This window comes from Mus caroli, unplaced genomic scaffold, assembly GCF_978045245.1.
Source record: "Mus caroli unplaced genomic scaffold, Mus_caroli_1 scaffold_6, whole genome shotgun sequence".
In the NCBI taxonomy this organism is placed as follows: Eukaryota; Metazoa; Chordata; class Mammalia; order Rodentia; family Muridae; genus Mus; species Mus caroli.
Window position 1 is genome coordinate 4,034,424 of NW_028227261.1, and position 18,896 is coordinate 4,053,319.

At 54.0% G+C, this 18,896-nt stretch overlaps 1 protein-coding gene across 5 annotated transcripts in view; it reads right to left on the reverse strand.

The window, feature by feature from the left end:
* Acot7 (acyl-CoA thioesterase 7) overlaps window positions 1–18,896 on the reverse strand; it is a 90,085-nt gene continuing 71,189 nt past the window's right edge. For 3 of the 5 annotated variants that reach the window (XM_021160606.3, XM_021160605.3, XM_085838544.1), the window contains exons 7-9: window positions 17,958–18,074; window positions 10,182–10,366; window positions 1–375 (exon numbers count right to left, since the gene is read on the reverse strand). In XM_021160606.3, coding sequence (XP_021016265.1) covers window positions 277–375; window positions 10,182–10,366; window positions 17,958–18,074 — 401 coding nt within the window. In that variant the 3' untranslated portion in view covers window positions 1–276. Of the gene's footprint in view, window positions 376–10,181; window positions 10,367–17,957; window positions 18,075–18,896 lie in introns of those variants that run through there. The other 2 variants (XM_085838545.1, XM_085838546.1) reach the window with 2 other exon arrangements.

An 18,896-nucleotide genomic window follows, 5' to 3' on the forward strand; every position in this document is an offset into this window, starting at 1 on the left:
TCCAGCCAGACAGCAGCTTTATTAGTGATGCTGGCTTCTTCAGGCCAGTTGGTGTGCTCTGGTGTCCATGGTGGCCTTTGGGACAACACTGGGGACATAAATAAAGCTTTGGTGCACAGGTTTGGGGAATGGGCCATAGGGAACACTGCCACTCAACACTTCACACAACACCAGCTCTCAGTGGAAATCGGGGGTTTGGCCAAGGGGGCAATTTCTAAGTGACTGCACACTGGGCTATTGCCACAACTGTGCTGACCGGGGTCAGGAGGAAGACACCTAGGGCTGAGGCTCTGTGTGGCCCTGTCGCTTCGCCTTCATCTGCAGATAGCGGCCTTTGCCTTCTTCAAAGCGCTTCTTCTCATCCTCCGTCTCTGGCTGCGGCACACAGAAAAGGATATGTCAGAGACACAGAGAGCTCATGGGTGTCTGCGCTGTCACTGGAGGGGCTAAGGGCCTCTGCCAAGGGGCTTCTGGGTGCCAGGCACTGGTCTGCCACACATCCCAAGCCCAGGCTCTCTGGTGATGGACTGTGGGGTTAGAAAGTCTCTGTGTATGTGTGTGTGTGTGTGTGTGGGGCAGGTGTCATGAAGTAAAGAGGGGTTGCCCCACGCCAAGGAAAAGTTGTCCAACCTTGTTTCAAAGGGAAAACGGACGCTGTGTGGCCCGTGGCCTTGAGAAAGGGCTTACTTCAGGAGCAAGAGTCCCACTCAGTAGGGAAAGGACCCTACCCCCTTGCCCTGGTCTGTGAGAGCATCAGGCAGTGGCTCCCTGGGCTGAGCAACTGAGCAGAGGGATTTGGCTATAAGCTGGACTTGCTGGGGGAGGGTCCTGACAGTATCTAGGGCCTGCTGGGACTTCATATTTAGGGATGGCCTGGCTTCACTATGAACTCCTGGGCAGATGTCATGGTAGCAGTGGGAGGGAGGGTCACTTTTGAGGTCCCATCTGGCCCTGCCCTGGCCAAGGAGCTGGGTCTAATGAGCCGTGCTAACTCTGCTGGGAAGCATCTCGTTGTGACACTATGAGGGAATCTGAAAGCCAAAGAAATAGGGCAGGTGCCCTTCAGGATGCCACCAAGTCCTGGCAGCTAATTTTAGCCCTACATGCTTTATAGACATGCAGTACGTTGGCAAAGGAACGCCATCAACCAGAGGACTTAATGTCAAGTCACACTGAATATTTCCTTCCGCCAGCCTTCCCCCAAATTGCTCCCTAAATGTCACCAGGTGTAAACTGTCCCGGCTGTGCCAGCCAGGAGCCAGTGAGACTCAAGGTATTTAAAGATGTTGACATGCTTCCCACAGCGGTTCTGGGTCCTGTTTGCAGAGTCTTAGATGCATATGCAGAAACGGAATCTTTTGGGTTTCTCTGTGTAGCCCTGGCTGTCCTGCAACTAGCAGTGTAGACCAGGCTGACCGAGAACTCAGATCTGTCTGCCTCTGCCTCCAGAGTGCTGGGATTAAAAGTGTGGGCCACCACGCCTGGCCACATGAAAGTTTAATGAGCATTACCCTACACAGGGAAGACGGCAAAGGTCCAAATGAGAAGGGCAGAGCAGTTCCCTTGCTCTTGTGCCGGCCAGGGCACATGGCACCAGCACCTGCACACTAAGTGCATTGACTTTAAGACCTGGAGTCTCAAAGTAAAACCCGTGTGCTAACTTGGGGCTTTCCCACACTGGCATGTTCCAGTGTCACTGGTCAGGTGGTTGTTGGCACCATGCTTTGTGCTGACCAGCCTGCCTCCTGTGTTCTTTTCACTGGCCTCCCGATACCGTGTTCTGAGTTATAGGCTGCCTCTGAGCTCGTGGAGGCTGGGATCCCTAGTGACTTTGGCATAAGGAAGAGGCTGCCTGAGTGGGGAAGAGGTGGACCCGGGGCCAGGAACTCTGTAGGGGGAGGGACACTGGTTCCCAGGATGCACTTGGACAGAGCTACCGCACACTAGTGCCTAGTGCCTCTGCCCAGGGGCTCTGCACTCCTCAGGAGGCAAGTGACTCAGGACAGAAACCATCCGACTTTGATCCCCAGGCAGGCTGGCAACCTCACAAAGGAAAGGTTATCTTCACCAAGGGACAGCAGGAGTCCAGGAGGGCTCCAGGCTTGTTCTCGGAGGACAGATCTTCCCATTCAGAGACCCTTATGCTTGCTGTCTTCCAGATTCCTGGGTTTAATCCAAAGTCTTGACCTAGCAGGCAGCTACAGGGCGGTCCAGTCCCAGCAGGAGCCTCGGGTGGAGGCTCTGCACTCATCCACTGTGCCACTTTGGGCAGTTAGACAATTTCTTGGCACTCCCTCTCCTCACCTTCCTATAGTGGTGGTGCTCCTAGGGTGTTATGGGGGCTGCTGTCCTCTCATGGCTCCCTGTGCACAGAGGCTCCAAGGCAGGCTGCTGCTGCTGCTGCTGCTGCTGCTCCTCCTCCTCCACCCCCCTCATCCCTACCGAGTTAACCCCAACACCTCAGTCCTCACCAGAGTAAAGGGGTAGCCAGAGTCCAGGAGCCTACTGTGCTGAAAGCTGGTGGCGCTACACCCATGCTCCACATGGCACAGCCAGTGGTTAGCCTCAGCTAACATTAGAAGATGGCAGCAGCACCCTCACCAGGAAGGCCATGCTGCATGCACAGAGTCTGTGTCCCACTGCATCTGGGGGTGGAGCCGAGCTGATTTCCTAGACCTCAAATTCCTCCCAGTGGAGTTGGCTCTCCCCCTTGTAAGCATAAGATAATCCTAATGGCCATTAGGGCAGAGTTCCTATACCAGGGTTCAGTCTGACTGTGGTTCCCTGTTGGCTTCCCCCATTGAGAGCCCTCTGGCTATTGTTGGTGCCTATGAGGGATGGGCTCTCTGTCTCACAGTGGAGAGGCCTCCAGAGAATGGCCTAGCAGCCCCTCCCGCTACAGAGTTCCTGGCCCCAGGTCTAGTTCTTCGAGAGGCAGCCAGAGCCACGAGGGATCCCTGGCTCCTAGAGCCCAGAGGGAGCCAGTAACTCAGAGATCCATAGCCACAGCCAACACAGAGGACTAGAGGAATCAAGTGGCCAACATGGCCAGCAGGACCCAGCTGACCTCCACACATCTCCAGAGAGGCAGCAACATGACATCACAACATACCAGGGAAAGCCAGACTCTGGACCATCTCCTCATATTTCCTGAGTATGTGAGGAACCTTCCTCCCAGACAATGAGGTGTGGGAGAGATGGTGTGCATGTGTGTGCATGATGAGGGGTCATCAGCGCAGGGACAGGGAAGGTGGCCAAGGTGCCCATGGCCAGCTGTAACAGACTACCTGGACCATTCTCTATCACACCGCCAAAGCCCCAGCAGCCAACAGGCCTTAGTAGCTCCAAAATGCATGCCTCGTGGCTCAGGACGTTTGTGTCATTTGGGCACTGATGGACCCAAGGAGGCATGAGCCAAAGTGTAGGAAATTGTAGCGGTCAGATCAGGGCAGAGGGCACGGCTGGGGCCTGGCGCTGGGCCTTGAGGCTGCTCTCAGGTGTCTCTCTCGCAAGTTCAATGTCTGCAATGACCTCATCACCAGGATCAGCCCTCAACCAAAATGAATGCTGCCTGGTGATGGGTGTGCGGGCCAGTGGCCAGGAGAGCGTGGCCAAGGCTTCGAGGACCCATGAGGAATGTGCCAAGGATGGCCTCATCACTCGTATCTCTAGGGACTGTGGCTTGCTCTCAGAATCCTGTGCTAAGAGACGGGAATCCAAGCAGGTCAAGGAATCAAATTCTACTTCACCATCATCTCAAGATGACAAAGCCTTTTCTTCTCTTTCCTGGAGGTCCTATCACGGCAGCAGAAGTCAGAGAGCCAGCTGGGGGAGACAGCAGAGGCAGGCAGGCCTTCTTGGTCAGTGACTGACAGAGCCGCCAGTCCCTGCTGGGTCTGGAGCTGACAGAATGAGACAGATGGCTTCCTCGGCCTGGCCCTCACCATGGCACAGCTGCCGCTTCCCACAGCCAGACCCCCTCCGTGGCAAAGTAAATAAACACTTACAGTGCACATTTCTCAGGGAGCTAGGGAGGTGGGGAGAAGGCCAAAGCTTTTCTATGGGAGACCTAAGGCTGGAAGAAAGGAGCTGGTGGCCACAGGGCCATGGGCAGTTCTTGGCTGCTAGACTGCCCACCTGCAGCCACAAGTAGGTTCCTCATGCCATGTAAAGCAAAGGGACCCTGTCGGCTTGGGGTGTGTGGGATGGGAGGCACTGCTTTAGAGGGAGGGAAGAGAGGCTGAGGCAGGGCAGGAGTCTGGGCCCACTTGCCTGGTTGTAAAGCCGCAAGTGTACTATTGCCAGGCTCCCAGGTTCCCTTACCAGGAAATAATTCCATGGGGCACTTGAAGTGTTCCCTGTGTGGCCTAGCATATGTGTCCTTCACACATGTTTTCAGGCATGACCATCTGTGGCGTTACCGGCTGTCTTCACAGATGACCCGAGGCCCTATGCACTTTGGGGCTGCAGGGCTCAAGGAGTGCTCTGTCTCTGCTGCGCATCTGCTCGCCCAGGCAGTGGTCCGGGAGGACAGCCAAACGGCCCGGGGTGAGGGTAGGGGTCATCTAAGTCAGCTGGGACTTGAGGGCAGCTTGCCCACTCAAAGGAACATAAGGCCCAGGGTGACATTCCCCAAGGAACATAAGGCCCAGGGTGACATTCCCCAGCCATAGGTTAAAGGAACACTGTTTTCTGGGTGCTCAGGCTCTGCTGGCACTGGGTGCCAAGCTCTTCCCCCTGCCTGGCAGCTCCAGCCCCACTCGGCATCTCCTCCACATGGCCTGCCAAGTGCCATCTTCTGGGCCTGCTTCCACCGGAGGAAAGCCTGTGGCTTTCAGAGACTCCCAGTGCAAATCAAGAGTTTCCACTCTGCATTTTCTGTGCTTCAAGAGCACACATTTGGAACGCAGTAGAGGATGAGTGGCTGAGCCCCACCCCCGCATAATCAATAGCGTGTCCTTTTTGTAATCAGTGAGTGCCCGCTAAAAGGAGGCATCCAGCGGTGACGAGCACCTTCCTGCCAACCTGAGGGGCACAGACCTTAATTAGGAAGCCGCATAGTGCGCTCTCTCCCGTGTCCCACAAGAGGGGTCTCGGACACTCACAGCAGCAGTGACAACTCTTCTGATGAGTGCAGTCTGTGGGGAGCACAGTGCGCAGCCGTCAGGCCCGACGGTGAGACCCAGCCCAGGCCTCACCGTCTCCCTAGTAGGAGGGAGAAGAGAGTAACAGGCCAGCTCTACCTGACAATGTGACCTCAGCAGGGCTGGGCCTGGCACCTGGAGGCAGAATGCCTACCACTGCCTCAATAGCTGGCTCAGTCAATTCTTCCCTGTGCCTATCTAGGGTTCCCAGAGGAAATTTCAACATCCTCACCAGGGGCTCCTCTCACCTCCAGGGATGGGTTCTCACCTAGCATATATTGTTCCCACATGGCTGAGAAATTACCTGCATAAAGGCCACCAGAAGGCTATTTGCAGAGGCAGAGGATTAGCTGTGTAAAGGGAGGAGGGGTCTCCTATGAGCATGGACTTTTCCCATGTTAGTTGCCTACACAGCTAAGGGTGGTGTCACTGGCTAGGCCCTGGCCAGAGTGGGGCCCTCATCTCAGGCTCTGCCGCAGTCCTTCTCACCCTGATGGAGGTGACAACTGGATCTGGATCCAGCAGAATGAATCAGACTTGATCCAAACCACAAAGTCCTGGGCTGGAGAGATGGCTCATCAGTCAAGAGCACGGGCCGCTCTTCCAGAGGCCCTGAGTTGAATCCCTAGCAGCACCCACATGGTGGCTCACAACCATCTATAACGTGATCTGGCGCCCTCTTCTGGCTTCTAGGTGTACATGCAGATAGAACACTCATACACATAAATCTTTAAAAACAAAAAACAACAATGAACCAAGGAAGTCATAATCTACACAGTTGTGTAAGGCCTTCTTGTCCAGATTCAAAACTGATGGTTTGTAACAAACACTGATACTTCCTGCCAATCAACTGCAGCGGGTTTGGCCGAGCCAGCCACGAAGACACCACCCGCACGACTGGGTGTAGTCAGTGCTCAGCCTTTGTTGGCAGCGGTGTGTCTTTTTGATTTATGTCGTGTACATATGCACCTGAGTGGAAGGCCTCCTCACATCCTCCCTCCCCCACTGCAAGCCCCCAGGACTCTCTCTGAGTCTTTGCACACAGTCTTGGGAGTGTCTGGTCTGAGGGCTTTGGCCACAGCACTCTAATAAGGAAAGTACTAACTGTGCTGCAGGCTAAAGCACGGTAGGGTGGTGGTATCCTGCCCCAGGATATACCAGGAGCCAGAGCTGATCACCATAAAACCCCTGTCTTGGAGGGCCAGGCCTCCTTTTGCCTCTCACCCCTAATACTTCCCTTCTAAGACAGTGGATTCAGTGTGCTGTGACACTCCCTCCCCTTGCCTTAGAACAACGACTCATGGGTCCTCTTGTATGACTCTCCTGGCCATTGGGCTGGCTGTGCTCACCCAACCACAGTGTGATACCCTGGTGGCCTCATTGCTCTGTGGTCTCTTGTGGATCATGAATGGAGGTGACAGGCCCTTATTCCAACTTATTCCCCTGGGCTGGCTCTCCTGGAGCTCTTTGGCAAGCCTCCTGGGGGAAAGACAGAGCAGCTCAGCTGACAGCCAGGCTGACCGTGCTCTGTGCACACTGTGCGTATGGCATTCTGGACCTGAGGGTCCTCAAGAGACACCTGCAGCTTGGAGGGCAAAGAGGTGGGTGAAGAGACTGGAGTGGAGTGGAGGCAGAGGAAGGCCTGGGGAGGAGAAGGTAGCCTCTGAGCTGGGCAGCCTACAGAGGCTGGGCAGTGCCCATGCCTTCTTGGAACAGATGTACTAAGCTGCCACACTTCCTGCTTTGGCCAAAGGCCACTGAGAACTACACTCTGGCCAGAGGAATGGAGGAGGCGGATGCAAAGCCTCAGATTCCAAAGACAGTGACAATGTCCTAGCACCAAAGTGCTTGGTAGTACTGTGGGTGGCAAATTCTCTAGGCTTGAACATGACTACTCTGAGCCTGCAGGAGCCTATGGACTGAGGAGTCCGTACGGAGATTGGAGCCTTTTCCCCTCCCCAGGATAAGAGCCTCGGTGAGAAGAACCGTCCCTCCTAGTTCCTGGAAGCAGGCAGGACATCTCCCTGTTGTGCTGAGTCAGGAACTGTAACCTCCCTCTCTGCCCCTGGCTCTCAGAGCCCAGAGAGACAGATTAGAAAAAAAACCTGTGTTTCAACCTCTGTAGAAAAATCAGAGCCCGTGGGAGTAACTATCCACGCAGGTCCAGTACCAGCTGGTACAGTGTGGCCACAATGTGAACCAAACACCAAACTGGTTCTCAAATCATCTGGGCTAATGCAGAGTCTCCTGTAAGGAGCAGCCCCAGCAACGCAGGTTCTCAGTCCTACTGCAGACACCTGGCTCGGAACCTGGATGGAGGCCAGCAGCCCCAGGGCCAAATCTGCAGGTCCGACTCTGAGGAGGTGCAGAGAAGACATGAGACATCCTCTCCTGGCCCGACAGTGCCAAAGTCCTGGGAAGTCACTGTCCAGCCCTCCCTCATGGTCGTCCTGACACCATGAGGATGTCGTCTCCTAACTCCGTATGTGCTACACACAGAACATGTTTCCGTGGCCATCAAAGACCCTAACCACCTGCCCCTCCCACTCCTCAGACCCCCATGGTCACCGCCCCCACTGGCCTCAGTGCTAACCCTCTCCTAAGCAGCGGCAACCCTCGAGGACAGCTGTGAAAGCCATCGCAGGGAGGACACGGGTCACAGGGAGTTCACTCTTGGAAGGTCCCTTTGCTTTCTCTGCTTTTTAGCTGCCTCGAGAAGCAGGTCTGCTTTAGCACACACTCTGTGTCATAATGCTATGCCTTCCAGAGGCCTGCAGTGACAGAGAGCCAAGGTACCAGGGAAGGAACCACCTAAAATCATATGCCCTGCTCCCAAACACAAAAGGGGCAGGTGCTTCCCTCAGGTGTTCTGACATCAGGGCTCATGGCAAACCTGGCCGTCAGTCACCCCTGCCCAGGATCTGAGCTGCTACACTGTGGGTCGAGCAGATAAGACAGTGCACATCTCACTGGTCCTTGGTTGAGCTGCTCTGGCTATGAGCAAGCCTCGATGCTTTGGGAAGGAGAAGAAAGTTGGCCCAGTCCTGATTCCTTCACTCCCCCATTTTAACCTGGACCACAAGCTCTTATCACCTGAGGGCTAAGGACTTAGACAGGGTCTGGTTCTGCCTGCCCATGTGTCATTCATAAGGTGCCCTCCCCTGGGCATGAGAGGCACCACTGTGGGTTAGAACATTCTGTAGCAGGGCAGCCCTCTCTGCAGTCGGATTCTCTTTGTGAGCTCCCTGCCTCCTCAGACCCAGGCTAGACACTCTCATTACAGGGTGGAGCTTGTTGGGGCCCTTGAGGTATGGAAGTCTAACTGGGGCAAGTTCTGCCTACTCAAGGGGCCAGAGGAATCCTCAGCCCAACACTGACTCCATACGGGTCTCACCTTCCCCAAAACACTTCCCTTACCCTGGCCAAAAAGAAAAGAAAAAAATCACACAGTAGAGGTTCGGGGTCCCAAGGGGTCCCAGGGAGCCACAGGTCCTGAACCACAGGAGGCCGCTCTCCTAACATGCCTTCCCACCATCCACAGCTCAGACAGGAAGGAGCCTGTAGCTCATCCTTACTCCAAGGTTAAAGGGCTCTGCTCCAGGGAGCATGGGTGGCAGGTGTGGGCCTGTTTCCTGCTCAGGCTGCCCAGTGTAAGTTAGCCTGGGGATGGCAGCAACTGCAGGCCTGGCACACACGCTCTCTTCACATCAGAAAACACCTCCACAGAAGCAAACCAGGCTGCATCCGTGTCAGCAGGGCCCTGGGGAGGGAGCTAAAAATAGACAGAAGCTTGAAGATGGCTGGCAATGGGGGCGGAGGGCAGGCAGGAGCTGGAGGGGCATCATGCACACTCGTGTAGCTGTGTGCCGTCCACGTGTGCACCGAGGTCCAGCATTTGTGCTTGCATGGCGGGTTCCCAAGCCCACGCAAGCCCAGCAGAATCCTTCTCTAGGAAGTCTTCCCACCTCCGTGCTGACCACTGCCCACCTTAGTGAAGAACCAAGGAGTGTCTTCAACAAGTGAGAAGTAACAGCCTGGACCCACAGGACACTACAGAGGGCAGACTCTCAGAGCTGGGGATGGACACCTCTCTCTCCCCCACTCCCCCGGGAGTGCGCGCTCCATGTCTGGCTGCCTCCTGTCTCTGAGCAGTGCTCCTCCTGTGCTCCTCAGGATGCAGCTTTCTACTGCTTCAGTGAAGCTCATGGGCCTGGAACCTGACTGCAGGGCACACGGGGTACCTGACCCCACCTTCCAGAGCCTACCCTAGCCTCAGTGTTGGGAGCTCAAAGAGGTGCACCTGACCATGTAGCTGGGAAGGACTCATGGTTTCCTGCAGAGTGCTGAGACCACACCCACAGCAGCACCAGCCCTCTCTCCTTCCAGATACTGCGGGCGGGTAAGCCTGTCAAGATGCATACCATCCACCCAGCTCTGGAGCTGCCCCTCATCTTGTGCCCATTTGAGTAACCCTGGAGACCGCAGTCTTCAGCAGTATAGAAGGGCCTTGGACATGGCCTTTTCTTTTCTTTCTTTTTGCATCTGCTCCTATCTGAGGCTGCCCTCCTCGCACAGCTTCCGGAGATGGTGCCTCCTGCTTCCCACCCCAGGTCTCTCTTTGGCCAGGACTTTCTGGTCTCCTCACTTCCTGCCTAAGGTCACAAAGTTGACAAGTGGGCCACCCCTTTGAGTCCCAGGAGCACAGAACTGAAGCCTGCTTTTCATCAGGTGACAAAAGCCCAAAGCCCCATTGGGAGGCCCAGCCACAGCCCTCCTCCCTCCTCTCCTCAGCTCTCCTGGGCCCCCTGAGGAGCTTGAGGTGTTCCTAAGACCACCCACCCCCCAGCCCAGGAACCTGGGCGCTGTGCTATCATATCCCAAGGAGCCAGGGATGGCGATGAGCTCACCCGACAGCACAGCCTGCAGCGTGTAAGGCTGCTTTCTAGAGACTTGACTGTCTATACCTGAGCACAGTCCCTGGTCCCAGGCCTGGGTCCTGCCCAGTTTAGGACAGGATGTAACCATGAGGGCACTTACCACAAGCTGAGGCACAGGCATTGGCTTGCCCTCCTGGTTCAGGGACACGTAGGTGAAGAAGGCACTGGCGGCCCGGTAGCGCTTTTGTGAGTTGTCCACCACTGGGTCAGCGTCCACCAGGACCTCAATCTCCATGGACTTATTGCTTGTGAAGGTCATGCGTCCAGAGATGGTGATGACACAGCCTGCAGAGGATATGGAACGGCTGCATTATCGGACATCAGCCTGGTCTCTACCCACGCGGCACCTTGTGGGCAGGGCATGCCAGAGAGAAGCCATGTTACTGAGGACAGTTAAGATGCTGAGTTAGGCAACACAGGCAGCGGCCACTACGAGACGTTACAACAGACTATTAGTGCGTGTCATTATTAGTCAGTGTGAGTCATCTGTCTCCACAGCAGACATTCACTGCTGCCCTAGCATTTCTGGCAGCCCCTAGGTCCAGACCCACTAAACCAAGCCCAGAAGGGACAAATCCGTCAGCCAGGCTCCGGGCGAGCTGGCTCAGTCCTGCCTCAGGCATCGCTTGAACCTGCCATCTTCGCTGTCCTCTAGGGCAGGGTGGTGCCCTCTGGCCACACAGCACCACACTGTGACGCTCTGAGCACTACAGGCGAGTTCAGAGGGTTACATTCTTTGTGCTGACTGACGGACGGACGGGAGCTTGTGACTGTCAGACTCGCTCTATAACCCGACGGTCTCAAACATGGGCTGCAGTCTCATCCTCTGAGCTCTGGGACAATATGTCAGGATTGTACACCTCTTGCCAGCACCGACATGGGGTCATGTGATCATGACCTTACTCCACAGTCACTGCTCCTGCAGATACCCTTCTCAAGTCTACCATACCCATCCTTGGGCACATGGGGCTTCAGCCTGGCTTCTGCATCTGGATCTGGTGTCTGTCCTCTGTCACCACCCACTCTTCTACACAGACCCTCCAGGTTCTATTCTGGGTAGTTTCTGGTCTCAAGATGCTTGGGTCTGCTCTTATAAATGACCACAAGGGAGTCTGACTCCAGAGGACCATGAAAGGAAAGGCAGTAGACCCGGTTCTGAGGTTTTGCTTGCCAAGGGTATCATTCCTACCCATGTGACTGGCCACAGCTGTGTTGGCCTGTGGGGCCTTTGGATAAAGCTGGCTCCTGGATACTGTCACTTCTGACTGATATGTGACCATCATCAGAATCCTTAGCCCATCTTTAAGCATGGTGGTCTTCTGGGCTAGCCCATGTGGGACACAGGGGGTACTCAGCAAGGACCAGTGCTGGCGGCAGGGCCCTACAATACACATCTAGCATCCTAGCTTCAAGACAGGCCCTGAAGGATGCATCGAGACAGCCAGAGAGAAAGAGACAACAATTGAAGGCAGTGGGCTATTCTGTTAAGTTCCATTCCACATTCAACTTCATACTTACACAGGGTGCTTCAGTGCAGAACGTGGCCATTTCTGGGAGGGAGGGAAGAGCCAGGTGGTCAGCGATAGGTAGCCTGACACCACTGTAAGGCTGCTGCACATGAGCACCTGCCAGTGGGGACCATGCCCTCTGCTACATCCCGGGCCTGTCACTAGCTAAGTGTAAAGACAGACTCGTCACCCCAGGCCTTGCAGTGCCTCTGCCCTGCCCTAAACGTCCCTGAGATCCGGGGTGCAAGGCAAGGAGGGAAGAAGAAACCAGCAAGATGTTCTCAGAGACCCAGGAGCACATGAGTGCTGCTGTGTGAAGGGCCGATTATTACCCACTGCTGTGAGGAGCCAATTCCAGGTTCTCCAAACATGCTGTGAATTCCAGACAACAAATGGACATGTGTCTGTCTGCTGTCACCCATGAGACCCCATTTCCTACCACTTGCCATGGCAAAGTCCTGGCTGCTCGCGGTTTAATGTCTAAGTTGGAAATCCAATACTTTTAACCCCAAGTTTAACTCAGAAATGTCTGGTTCTGAGACCTAGACCAGGGGACACAAAGCAGGAAGGGTCTGTGGCCAGGGATGCCACACCACACAGCAAACACCCCCAAATCTGGGTCTTTTCTGTCCCAGGAGAACTGCCACACAATGTCACATGCAAGCCTCGTGGAGAATTCCAACAGAGGCAGGAATCCACTACAGAGCTGGCATCTGATGCAGCCTCCGAGAGAGCAGGATCAAACTGAAAGCTCCTGTTGAAACTCAAATCCTCAGCTCCAGGGCCTGGGGCAGCACAGACCACACAGAGGCCCTGCAGTGTCAAGGCCTGCCTGAGGAAGGAGCTCCACCTGGGGGCTGGGGTTGGAGAGAGAGGGGCTAAAAAGTGATCTAAAGCTTACATGCTCCTGTTCAGACCTTACCTCCACACTCCATTAGGGCCTCCAACCACAGACATTTCCCCTACAACGGCAGCCTGGTTCACCCTTTGCGTTCCTTTCCAAGAACACTGCTGACAGCCCATCTTCCTCACTGTGGTTCTCCCACCTAGTCTGTGATCACTCCCTCACAGATCTCACTAATGACCCAGTCTGGAATGCCCAGGGGCAAAGCAGGGTCCCCATTACATGGTGAGTAAACACAGACCCACAGGGCTGTGGCCCTCAGGAACCTAGCACCTTGCTGGCTCTCAAAGCTCAGGGAAACCCTAGACCCTGCCTTTTCCCCAGAGTAGACAACAGACAGCCCTGAACAGAGTGGCTCAGAGGCACAGCATTGGCCTCCATCCAAACACCTTTCCTAGCCGGGCGTGGTGGCACATACCTTTAATCCCAGCACTCGGGAGCCAGAGGCAGGCGGATTTCTGAGTTTGAGGATAGCCTGGTCTACAAAGTGAGTTCCAGGACAGTCAGGGCTACACAGAGAAACCCTGTCTCGAAAAACCAAAAACCAAAAAAAAAAAACAAAAACAAAAACAAACAAACAAACAAACAAAACAAAACACCTATTCTTATAGGTTCATTGTACATGTGCACAAGTTTTGCCTGTGTGTGTGTGTCTGTGTGTGAGTGTGAGTGTGTGTGTGCCTGTGTGTGTGTGTGAGTGTGTGTGTGTGTCTGTCTGTCTGTGTATGTGTTTGTGGACTGGAACTGGAGTTTTGGATGGGTACCACCTGGGTATTGGGAATTGAATCCCAGTTCTCTGCAAGAACAATAAGAGCTCTAACTGCTGAGCCTTGGCTTCATCCTTAACAGCTTCTGTGCTGCCCACAAAATAGTCTCAGTCTACATAGGACAATTCAGAGTATAATTAAAGTAAAAACTAAAGCTGGGGTGTGCATACAGTCCCCATGTATCCTGGTCAACATAGTGAGGCCACCCCAAGACGTTTCTCTGTGTGGAACTGGCTCTGTAGGCCAGGCTGGCCTGGGATTCAGAGATCTACCTGCCTCTGACTCCCTAGTTCTGGGATCAAAGGTGTGCATGGCTGCAGCCACAGCCACAGCCCGCCCAGCATTTGTTTTTTTGTTTTTTGTGTTTGTTTTTAAGCAAGGCCAACAGAATGGAATGTAGGGAACTCCTAGAGGCAGAAACTCAACTACCCACCCCACACTCTCCAAACTCAGCAGAAAAGGGACACTAGGCAAAGGTTGACAAGGGGCACCTGGAGCAGCACTTTCTTGGGGTACCCCCTCTCAAGCTGAAGTCTGCAGACTGGAACACTGAGGTAACAGGCTGCAGAAGGTAGGATCTCAGCACAGTGCCTGGTGCCGACATCAGCAGTGTCCCAGGAAAATGTGTCAAGTGGCTGCGTTGTAAGCTGCCTGCTTGCCTGAAGGCGGGCGTGCCCCACAAGGCTGGCAGCTTGCCCCAGCTGACTCCCCCACAGATGGTATTACTCCCCAGGATGTCACAGCTAGATTATAGCAGTATGCCAGGGATTTGAAAAAGAAAACAAACTAATTTAAAAAAAAAAAAAAAAAGCAGCTGTAACCAAGCACTCCAAAGTTTATGAACAGTTCCATGTTTCGTGCACCAGAGAGCCAGGGCAGAGAACTGTCTCAAGAAAGCACAGAGCAGCCAATGGATGCTGGTGCGACCCTGCAGCCTCTTAGACAGTCCCTGCTTCCACCTTCTCTCTGGGAGGCTGGTTATCCATAAGAAAACTGCACTTTTGGTTTCCTAACTAGCAAAGACCATCTCTTCAAGAAATCTGCTTGGAATTTCATGTCTCAGCCAAGGAAGAGAATGGAGAGTCCGCCCTGGATACATTCTGCTCATGTGGCTGAGGCTTCTCCTTTGTACTGAGCGATGGCATTACTGTCCACCTCGGCTCCCCATGCTGTGTGCTATCCAGGATCCTTGTCACACTCAGCCTGTCACAGCCCATGGCTCCCACTGTCCCTGGAGATCCTGTGATTCTCTTGCTGATCTCAAGGAGCTGGACTTCTGTCTTCCTCACTTCTTACCGGGCAAGGGGTCAGTGACACAGAACTGGACAATTCCTAGTGTGTAGATGAAGTCAGTGGACACTTTAACTCAGCCTACACCTTTAGCATGTATGAATGGCAAACATCCTCTGTACCCAGATGGTAGGCTGAACACAGGGTGTTGCAGGTAGCCTGGAAATTGTGAGCCTAGGGAGGGATGGAGTGTGTCCTCTCTGCTCTCAGCACCAGTGAAGAGTGATCCTCAAAGAACCAAGTTTGTAAATAGCAAGTCTACTGTTCTGCAAGGGCAGGGGCAACCAATGGCCCAAATGGCCACATGGAAAGCTCAGCTGTGTAAACTGCCTCCTATTGTAAACCTGGATGCAGCTGACTGTACCTTAGCACCAGCCTGCACTGCTAAAGCTCACATGTTTTTTCCTGACCTTCTGGGGACAGGCCTGTGTCCATGTAAAGCTGTTGGCATAATTTTTCTGGGGGGGGGGGGAGCATCCTATTGAATAACAAACAGATCTCCTTCTAAGAGACAGACCGAAAAGATGGCCTGTGGCTCAGGACACAGGTAGCCAGAGGAGGCAGGATGGATTCTCAGAGAGTATGAGGTTCTCATGATATCTTAGATTCAGATGTTAGCCTCCAAAACCAGGAGAAAATTCATTTCTGTCATTTTAAGCATCCCAGTCTGCAGGCTGACACTGCAGCCCCAGGGAGCTAACACCATTTTGAATAACACGAGCCACGTGTGCCAGGTCAATCTTTCAGGAGATGTTCCCTGAGCTCTGTGGATGCTGCCTCATCCTGTACACACTGATGCATGTCACACCTTCTCTGAAGAGGTGGCAAAACTGTCCCCTGTGGCCCTCTCCATGCCAGAGCTGAGGTAGGAGGTGAAGAAAAGTCACAGGGACAGAGGCTTAAGAGGCAACAAAACCCCAGGGTTAAGGTGATTTCGGCAGTCTCATCAGACCTGGGTTGCTGGTTTCTTCCCTCTTCATAGCTGACACGACTTGGGACTGTGTCACCACCAATCCAGAGTAGGAGGGACTTGTCAACTTTGTGTTTCTGGTCTAAGGTGGCAGAGCCCTCTCTATTGAAGAATCAACCCCATCTGGGTTGACAACACAGCCAGGGACACATGAGAAGGGACCCTCATCGCTGGGCCTACTCCAGGACACACTCTGTAAAAGGACAACACACAGGAACCTCATAGGAGACATCTCTGTAGAAACAATAAGCAAGGCCACAGTGTGTCAAAGCCTGAGGAGACTGACACAGACATAGGCCAGACTCCATAAGAGCTATTTCAGGATGGCCTCAATTCCTTCAAACCCCAAACAAGACGTCATCATTTCCCATCATTCCTGGGAGGAGCTAAATGTCCCCTTCAGAAGTCTCTACCTAGTAGGCTGTATAGTAGAAGGGCAAAGAAAAGGACTCTGGCAGACCCTGCAGGGGGCCTCACACCACAGATCTGACCTTTTAAAGACAGGGTCTCACTATATAACCCTGGCTGGCCTTGAATTCCTCAGTGCTGGGATTAAAGATGCACACCACCAAGATCACAGCTCTTCAGCTTCAGAGACCAGGCCAGCCAGGAGGCTCTGTATAATAGATACCCTCACCCACCCCAACTCCCTGGAGGAAGCCAGTGCAGAGCAGTGTGGACCAGATGGCACAGATCTTTGGAAGTGAAGACCCTTTCTGTGCTGCAGATAAATGCACCTTCAGAAGTTAGTCTGTCCTCAAAGCCCCACATGCTCTGGTGGCAGAAACGACCTTAGAGAAGCTGACTGACTCTCATCTGCTGTGTGACCCCCTGAATGAGACAGCTCCTTTAATCCAGAGCCACTATCTCTTCAACAGCCCTTTCCAAGCAGCTCCTGGTCATGCGGGGGGCTCAGGGTGAGGATCTGAGGGTCTTTTCCCTGGTGTCAGGAGCAGCAAGATTTACCCTGAGTCTGAGAACAGGACTAACTGAGTTGCTTCAAGGGCTCTCTGACTCGAGGTCTCACTGATATAGCTACGGCTGGGTGGACATGGAAGAGATGCACACTGATGTCTAGGACCCTTTTCTCAGTCCTCACTCACCAGGCGGGAGCTCTAGGAAAAGGGAAGCCTGAGACCTGACATCCAGCACTCTCCTGGAGAAAAAACCTTGTGTATCATATGGATGTAACCTGTCAATTACAAAACCTGTGGCCTATAGGGAAGGGTAGAACAGAAGGTGGGACATCCAGGAGGTAGAGGGGATTCTGGGATAGAGACAGGAGCGGCAAGATTTACCCAACAAAAGCATGGTACCTGAGCACAGGCAACCAGCCATGTGGGGGAATGTAGGTTAAAATAATTGGACTATTTTAAGCTATGACCTAGACAGAGAAGAACCTAGATAAATGGCTACTGTATTTGTCACACACATTGAGTCTGGGTCTTATTTCTGGGAGCGAGCATGACACTGTCAGGAAGAACCAGACTTGACCTCCACACTCTCCCCTCCTAACAGACTCATGGCATGAGCCACAAGCAAGCAAAGCACTCAGGGTTTCTGACACACAGGCCTCCAGAAGCAAGCTAACATAGACAGGTCCACGTGTCATGGGCAACTGTTAAGGTGACACTAGTTGTCTGTGTTTGTGGCAAATATCTATCAGTAAGATGAATTCTTGGAAGTGGAGGGTGCCATGTCACAGCTGTGTGTCCTTACTGGACAGCCCTGCATCTCCCCAACCTCAGCGAGCTTCAGCTGACCATGAAGCAGCCCCTGCAGGATGCTGGGAGCACCCAAGGCAGCTGGACTCAGCAGCGGGTAGACAGGCTTAGGCTGTACGGCTCCTCAACTGTAATCAGCCATGCGAGCTCGGCCCAGCTTCATCCACTGCCCTCCCACGAGCTGCTCTCATGGTGCAGGATCGCAGGGCCGGGGCCTCATTCTGGACTCACCATGTGCCTGCAGCTCGAAAGGCTGAGACCCTGATGAACTTACTCCACTGGCTGCAGAGGCCCAGCCTCCGGATTAGATTTCCACCATGTTAAAATCCCCAAGCAGCCCTTAAGCAGGGTGAGTGGTAAGCGAGGCTGGCTGAGGAGGGAGTGCCTGAGGCACCTCCCACAGTCCTGCCACCAGTGCGCCCATCCTGTCTTGGGTCGCCTCCTACTGCACAAGGCTTGATGGCAGCTGTTCAAGTCAGAGTATCTCAGGGCTCCCCTCTCTTCAGAGCAAACGCTGGAGGTAAGGGGCAGAAGCCTCCCTCGTCCCGGTCAGGTTACCACAGCCGCCTCACCAGTGTGTGCAAAGGACAAAGCACAGCTGTCTTCCTGCTTCTCGTGGGACACAGGCAGACCGCAGGTGTAAGCACAGAGTGAAGTGGCACCCGGAACCTCAAAGAGCTGCCCCCTCATTTTCCCAGGAAGAGAGCGCTTACCTTTCCGGATCTTGTCGTGGAAATTGATGGCATCCACAGAGGCAGTTACTATGTTGGTCTTGCAGTGGCGTGCAGCCACAATCCCAGCCACCTCATCCATGAGCTTCATGGTGACACCTGCAGAGAAAGGGGGCAGGCTGGAGAAGCATTCCACACCCTGGAAACAAGTCCTCCACCCTGACTGGCCAGGGCTCCAGCCAGCAGCGGGCTGGGATGCGGCAGAGACGTGGCATGCGATGACTCTCGCTTTAAAGCCGAATTCCTCAGGGGTATCTGACAGTGGTGTCAGGTGAGATTCTAGGCAACTGACCAAGTGATAGCCCCTTTCTAGTTCTCCACAAAACCTCACTCTGCCAGGAAAGTCCATGACAGTGTCTCCTGGGAGGATGTCAGTCAAAACATCAGCTGCTTAGAAATGGATCCAGACCCTGCCCAGGGGGCTACTGAGGCCAAGCTATGCTGTTATTTCCAACTTGGTTGGCCAGATCAAGGGAGAAGTGGGACAGAGTGATGGCAGAGATTTCAGGTCCGGGTGAGGGCCAGGGAGACAGGAAAATCACTGTGTGTGCAGAGGGTCACGGCCTGGAGCATCGCACTGGTCTCTGGGTAGATTAGTGTCAGGGGTAATGAGGAGGGAAAGAAGAGTTGCTGTCACATCTACAACTTGCTGAGTGGTGGCACACACCTTACATCCCAGCACTTAGGAGGCAGAGGCAGGAGGATCTCTGTGAGTTCAAGGCCAGCATGGTCTACAGAGTGAGTTCTAGAATAGCCAGGGCTACACAGAGACCCTGTCTTGAAAAGCCAAAGGGTACAATGGAAGGGGCTGACCTCAGGCTGTATTTACTAAAAGCCAGCCAGCTGCCATCAGCTTCATCACGGACCACTGTCTCTAAAACGCTGACAGAGCTAGTGCATAAGGCTGGGGCCCCAGACGAC